The following is a 7,330-nucleotide window of genomic DNA, read 5'->3' on the forward strand; positions in this document are numbered from 1 at the left end:
TTTCGAACAAAATAATATATGGACACACAAGCTTCGTACATAATCAGAACACCGAGTATTCGCCGTCATAAAGCTGTCATTTTGCCAGTGGTCGTATTTTCATTTCACTGAAGGTGGCAGAATTGGCATATCCTGTTACACGGACCCAAAACACGCCCTTAGCGTACTCCTCTGTGGCCCACGCCCCGTTGAGGTTCACGTACGCGCACTGGTTGTACCACCAAGCTCCATGACGTATACTGGCACAGTTGGAAGGACTGTATTCACGGTCCTTCGTACTGAACGCCTGGCCATTGTGATAACTCATTTGGTCCCCTGCATTACCTGAATATCCGGAGATCTTAATTTTGTAATTCTCGGATTCTCCAAGCAACAAAAAGTTTTTGTAAATGGCGTAGTAGTTTGTCCCATTGTACGTAAAGTCAACCCGCAGCTCGTACCTCTCCTGATGATGAGAACAAGAGGAAAACTGAAACAGCTGTCGTATATATACGTCATGTAGATAGATACACGAGATCTCAACACACACACACACCCCACAGCTGTCGTATATATACGTCATGTAGATAGATACACGAGATCTAAACACACACACACCCAACAGCTGTCGTATATATACGTCATGTAGATAGATACACGAGGTCTCAACACACACACACACACACCCCACAGCTGTCGTATATATACGTCATGTAGATAGATACACGAGATCTCAACACACACACACGCCCCACAGCTGTCGTATATATACGTCATGTAGATAGATACACGAGATCTAAACACACACACACCCAACAGCTGTCGTATATATACGTCATGTAGATAGATACACGAGGTCTCAACATACACACACACCCCACAGCTGTCGTATATATATGTCTTGTAGATAGATACACGAGGTCTCAACACACACTCACACACCCCACAGCTGTCGTATATATACGTCATGCAGATAGATACACGAGATCTCAACACACACACACACCCCGACTGTTTTATCTCAAACGGATATGGGCTGGACTTCACATCAATTTAGAGGTTCAAATTTGAGTTTAGGGGCCCTCAATTGTTGTGGAAAAAATATGATTTAGGGCAAAATGATACAAACTGCTGTGCAAAGCATGGCGGGTAATATTGATTCAACCGTTAAAGGGATAAGTTGCGCCACGAATTTTCGTCCGCTCAATACGTACCACCACTAGATTAAATCTACTTTGCTTACAAGGGTGGATTAATGTAACTTCCAAATATTATTATGGTAAGGTATCAAGGTAAAGAGGCTCCGATTTAACGTCCATCTCCGATATAACAGAGTCATGTGGGTAAACGTATGCCGAGACTACTACCTTTCAATAAAAAGAGTGACACTCATATTGAGGATAATAAACGGAACTAATACAACGAGCAGCCATGTCTGCAGCAACAAGAACATCAGCATGGACAACAGCAGCGGCACTCAGTGCTGTCACATAAGATTAGATTGATAATGAAAATAATTATTATGTTCGGAAGGAAAATACCTTATATGTCAGCAGGTGGATTTTCTCCAGCCCAAACCAGAAGTTTCCAGAGAGGTCACCGAACCCTTTTTTGTAGTCCACCCAGCCCCGGAAAAAGTCCACGTCGGCCGAGGTACGCCTCTGTAGACATGACAGAACATTATGAAACTTTGTGAGGCTTGTTATCATGAAATATGCTAATTAAACCACTCTATTTGTTGGAAATAAACTTGATCTTGTAAAGATTATAATGTGACTTTTGATTTCTTTAAAAAAAATTAATTATAATTTTTCAACATTATTAAAATGTATAACCTTTGGTCTCCAGGCACACATAAAGTTTTATTTATTGTTGTGAAATTACGGCAAATCTTCATTCCAGTGTGTCCTGTGATGGTATTTTTAAAAACACAATGCTATAGTTTAGGGTATGCGATGCGATCCTCTAATTTAGGATTACTGAAATGGCAGAAACTTTTTAGAAATACAACCATATGTGAGACATCTTGGTGAAATCAGGCGCTCGTCAAAATAGTGAAATTGAAGAAAAAGGCACTTTCCCACCAGTTTGGCAACTTTTATCAAATTTTTGAGGGATTTTTTTTTTTGGGTTCAACACCTTTTGTGTCCATATAAAAACACATTTCCATGTGTGAATTTCACAGAAAGGGTTGATTAAAGGCACACAATATGTAATTTTATCGTTTTCAATTACTCTCCAGCTATTGAAATTGTCAAACTTTGTCCTGCCAATTTTAACACTGAAACCGGGCGACCCTTCTTCCTTCCATCACAAATATCTTGACTTTTATTCAAGATAGATGGGTATTTTTTCCAAGAAAGCAACACAAATAAACATACTTTAAGATGAGACCAATAACTCCAAATCCCCAAAAATTGACGAGCGCCTGATTCCACCGCGTCTTGACACATATGCCCTAGCGAGGTAATACTTGCATCATACGTATACTTATTATATATACTGTCTGGGACGTCCCAGAACACAAACAGAATGTTCCGCCTCTTGTATCAGTCTGTGGTAGAGTAGAACGTTATCTCACCTGGACCACGATCCAGCCTCCGTTGTCTGTCTCAGTGTCACAGACGACTTGCATGCCATTAGAAAGGGTGACCACGGGCCGGGGCGCTTGAATCGTGACGTCAGCACACGTATTGGGCTGGGGAAAAAAATCCACAGAGAAAGAGTTTGATGCACGGCTGTAGAAAATGTCGAGGGGAAGTTGGTTTGGCGTAACACAACGCTAGTGGTGCTGAAAAACATCCGTCAGTGGGGCAGGCAATTTCTCAAGTTATCACTCAGTCAGTTTTCTTGTTTATCACTAAGTCACTCAGTCAGTTTTCTTGTTTATCACTAAGTCACTCAGTCAGTTTTCGTGTTTATCACTAAGTCACTCAGTCAGTTTTCTTGTTTATCACTAAGTCACTCAGTCAGTTTTCTTGTTTATCACTAAGTCACTCAGTCAGTTTTCTTGTTTATCACTAAGTCACTCAGTCAGTTTTCTTGTTTATCTCTCAGTCAGTTTGCCAGTTTATGATTTACTCAATTTCAAAGCTTTTCAATGTCATAGATAGATAGATAGATAGATAGATAGATAGATAGATAGATAGATAGATAGATAGTCAGACAGACAGAGAGACAGACAGACAAACAGACAGACAGATAGAGAGAGAAAGACAAAGTCAGAAAGAAAAAGAGAGAGGGGGAGAGATATAGATAGATAGATAGAGAGAGAGAGAGATAGATAGAGAGAGAGAGAGAGAGAGAGAGAGAGAGAGAGAGAGAGAGAGAGAGAGAGAGAGAGAAAGAGAGAGAGAGAGACAATTGTGGAAGAGAGACGTGTTGAGAATCATAAATGAATATCCATTGTTCAATATAAAAGGAGACTGGTCCTTCATGCACTGATAAAGGAATAATATATTATGTTCGTGTAATTTTTGGATTAAAAACTCCTAAGTAAAAGTTTGCTCACCAGTATTAAAAGTAAAGTAAAGTAAAGTTATTCCAGCATCCGATCCGGACATTGGGGATTGCCCTGTTAGTGAGACAACTTCCTGCGCTTACAGAATATCGTGGTACAGTGGCCAGTTCCTTTCCGCCTTTACTTCCCCAACTCGAAGTCAAGTACTCATTACTCTGCTGGGTGGTCTGGAAGGGGCGAAAAAAATTCATGGCCGAGCCAGGGCTCGAACCCGGACTTTCCGTTTGGGAGACGAGCGCACTAACCGCTCCGCCAAAGCACCCTCTTCGCCAATATGCGACGTCAAAAACTAAGAGAGATTCTTACCTGCACCTGACTTTTTTTGGTGCTCACCTTGTGCTCATAACCCGCTTTAAGTGCCTCAATCATCGCCGTGACGTTGCTGAGAATGCGTTCTTCCAGTTGTACAAACTTCATTTCATTTTGCTCAAAAGTCGCTGTGACATTACCGAGAATGCGTTCTTCCAGTTGTGATAACTTCATTTCATTTTGTTCAAAAGTCGCTGTGACGTTGCCAAGAATGCGTTCTTCCAGTTGTACAAACTCCCGTCTATTTTGTTCAAAAGTCGCAGTGACGTTGCCAAGAATGCGTCCTTCCAGTTGTACAGACGCTAGTTTGTTCTGCTCCATGATCGTCTCCACATTTTCCAAAATCTGGCGTTTCTGGGACAGCATCTGATGTGGACACTCCCTCTTCTTCAGGTCTACTGTGTGGCTCAGGACCTGGAAAGTGACAGCTCTCATAAGAGTTTTGAAGATTATGGTAAAAGTAAAGTATACCCCCCCCCAACCAACTCACGCCGCTCCTCTACATATAACGACAATCAGAGAGAGTTTCCTATTCCCGAGAGACATGTCTGCTTCCCACTGTGACCCCTAGGCTCACCGGATATCGTGCAATAGATCAAATGTGAGACAACGTGGTAGAATCAGGCTCTCGTCAATTTGTGGGCATATTGAATTATATTGGTATCGTCACAAAGCTTGTTCATTTGTCTTGCTTTCAATGAATAAATTACCCTTCCTTTTTCAGTAGAAGTGGAGATATTTTGGATTGAAGGATGTGGGGGTCACCTTGTTTAAGAGTTAAAATTAGTGAGAAAATGGCCGCCAAAGCTTGGTAAATTCCAAAGCTGGAGAGTCCATGAAAACTGTAAATTTATATTTTTTGTGCGTTTAATCAAAATTTTCGGGTAAGATTCTCAAAGGAATGTGTTTGTAAATGAACATAAAAGGTGTTGAGCCCAAAAACAAAAATGTGAAAAAAATTGTTAAGCAGGGAGAAAACTGCTGTTTTCTTCGATTTTATTATTTTGACGAGAGCAGCCTGATTCCACCACGGTGCCTCACAAATAGTTCAAGAAGGTGGGTGACGATGGCAAGGGGGGGGGGGGGGGCGTTGAGGCTTTTTACCAAAATTAGCAATCTTTTTTGCTTCATAACATTCTTTGGCGGAACAACATCAATAACGTGACAAAAGTGAAGCCTGTAGGTGTTGTCAGTCGCCTGGTGAGTAATTGTTTTTTAGACTCCCTTGGCTTTATGCATCAACCTCGCAATATCGCTCTCTTCTGTGGCGGAATGGAAGATCGTAATAGTATGGGTTCTTTCTTCTTTCAAGACTGCAATTTTACTGGCCCGAGAGAAGGTTTCCAATTTTGATGCGCATTTTAGTAGAGAACCGAGCCAATAAAAACATCTCCTCCTAGTCCTCCTTTTACTTCTCCTCCTCCTCCTCCTCCTCCTCCTCCTCCTCCTCCTCCTCCTCCTCCTCCTCCTCCTCCTCCTCCTCCTCTTCCTCCTCCTTCTCCTACTCCTTTTTCTTCTTCTTCTTCTTCTTCTTCTTCTTCTTTTTCTTCTTCTTCTTCTTCTTCTTCTTCTTCTTCTTCTTCTTCTTCTTCTTCTTCTTCTTCTTCTTCTTCTTCTTCTTCTTCTTCTTCTTCTTCTTCTTCTTCTTCTTCTTCTTCTTCTTCTTCTTCTTCTTCTTCTTCTTCTATCATTTTGTCCTACCTTCACTAGAAACACTGAGATCATAGCTTGCCTGTTTAAATAACATATAATAACTTTCCAGCTCAGCGGAAGTGGGAGAAATATGAGCAGAATGAAATGTTTGCTCGCACTCTTACTACTAATGATTCTTTTCCCTCCCTCGCCAGTATCAAACCTCACCGCTGTCAACACTGACCCTGTGGACAAGGTCAAGGACAAACATAGCGTGGAAGATGACGTCAGGTTACGAGGTTCCTTTTCTTGGCTTCTCAATCTTACACAAACCTGGGATGGAAATAGAGGGTGGTGGAAGGGGTGGGGGGTGCTCTGGTGGGGGAAAGATTTTGCTGCTCTTTCTGGAAAAGACAATATTTCCTGGCAAATATTAATTACTCCTCAGTATTAGGGAACAATTCTATGAGACAGCTAGACAAGCCAGTGGGAACAATACTATGAGACAGCTACGACGGCAGAGCACTACAACAATGACAATAACGAAAACAACAACAATAGCAACAACAACAACAACAACAACAACAACAACAACAACAACAACAACAACAACAACACTACCATCACCACCACCACCAACAACAACAACAACAGCAACAACAATAGAGATTCTCACCTGTAGCTGGCTCTTCCACTTGCTCTCAAAACTCTCTCGCAGAGACTCGACGGTCGCGGTGACGTTTTGTAGAAGGTTCTCTTTTTGCTGCGCACACTGTCTCTTGCCTTCTTCTGCCGTGGTTGTCACGTGCTCCAGAATGGTTTCCCTCTGAGAGCGCAGTCGCTGGAGGTAATCGTTCTTGTTCTCCTCCACAATGCTGCTAAGGATCTGCAGTGTGACGTCACTCTTACGGAATATGAACGTGGGTAGGCTCTTTTGCCAGTTGACACCCTCCCAGGACGTCAGGCTAATTACGTCACACCTGAATGTGCCTATGGTATCGTCAGTCGCCACGGGCCACGTGATCCGCAGAAAGCTGTTTACAGTGAGGGTCTTGTTGGCCACAGCGAGCACACCCTTACGTTTTGGCCGTACTTCCGTGTCGCAATCGCGGATCTCTGCAAAACTGTTCCACCCAGCATGGTCTTTTTTCAGCACTCTTATCATTACAACCTCAGAATTATCTGGCTGGGGGAAGTTGTCGAGACATTCTAGGGAAACATTTCTTGTTTTCCCTACTTCCACTTGGTCTGTTGTTACATTGAGTACCAGTGCCTGGGAAGACAGCAGCACCGCTGCTACCAAAAGCACATAACTAGACATCATGTTGAGGGCCATTGTCAGGACACAGCGTGGTATTTGGGTGCCAAAGATCTCCCAGCAACTTTTCCTAGAAGTCTGCAGGGCATATTGAGAGAGAGAGAGAAAACACTCAATTTTGAATACTTTCTTGGGGAATGTATACTTTAAAAAAAATAATTCCAAAGATGTCAAAACTATCCAATATTTTTTTGGGTCAACACTACAGTCGACGTCAGCCACAACTGTCCGGACCGTTGGAGACGAAAGCAGAAGACAGAACATTGTCAGACAGCAGGAAAGGAGGTGAAAGGAGAAAATTTTAGAGAAGAAAATTTTCTGTCGATTTTTGGATTCGAACCCGGAACCCATTGAATAAGAGGTGAACGCCTTAACCTCTCGACCACGACATCCCCCTAAATTAAGTTCGGAATGACAGCTTCAAACTAACTATAAAGTATTAGCAGAACTGTTTACCAATTTCACTTGTCTTTGATCAGGAGATCGTGATTATGCACGGGCTAAAGTTTTACCTCTAAAAAGTGTCATTGGGGAGCTGTGACGTAGGCCACATAGTGTGCAAAATGTGTTGC

General features: G+C 42.3%; 1 protein-coding gene across 1 annotated transcript; it reads right to left on the reverse strand.

The window, feature by feature from the left end:
- On the reverse strand, positions 1-6,949 carry LOC101853436 (angiopoietin-related protein 2). The gene is made up of 5 exons (XM_005113035.3): positions 6,117-6,949; positions 3,833-4,222; positions 2,561-2,677; positions 1,521-1,640; positions 1-445 (listed from the first exon to the last, which is right to left on the reverse strand). Exons 1-5 carry the CDS (start codon positions 6,774-6,776, stop codon positions 77-79), a joined length of 1,656 nt encoding a protein of 551 aa, XP_005113092.1. The 5' UTR covers positions 6,777-6,949; the 3' UTR covers positions 1-76.
- Positions 6,950-7,330: the final 381 nt, after the last annotated feature.

Source organism: Aplysia californica, unplaced genomic scaffold (genome assembly GCF_000002075.1).
Source record: "Aplysia californica isolate F4 #8 unplaced genomic scaffold, AplCal3.0 scaffold01568, whole genome shotgun sequence".
Lineage (NCBI taxonomy): Eukaryota > Metazoa > Mollusca > Gastropoda > Aplysiida > Aplysiidae > Aplysia > Aplysia californica.

What these genes read in the sequence shown, in the direction of transcription:
- LOC101853436 (XM_005113035.3), bottom strand. Translation starts at nt 6,776, where the DNA reads ATGGCCCTCAACATGATGTCTAGTTATGTGCTTTTGGTAGCAGCGGTG. An exon ending in AGTGGAAGAGCCAGCTACAG is followed by an intron (nt 4,223 to 6,116) that starts GTGAGAATCTCT and finishes GTCACTTTCCAG; the next exon opens with GTCCTGAGCCACACAGTAGA. An exon ending in AAGCGGGTTATGAGCACAAG is followed by an intron (nt 2,678 to 3,832) that starts GTGAGCACCAAA and finishes TTTTTTCCCCAG; the next exon opens with CCCAATACGTGTGCTGACGT.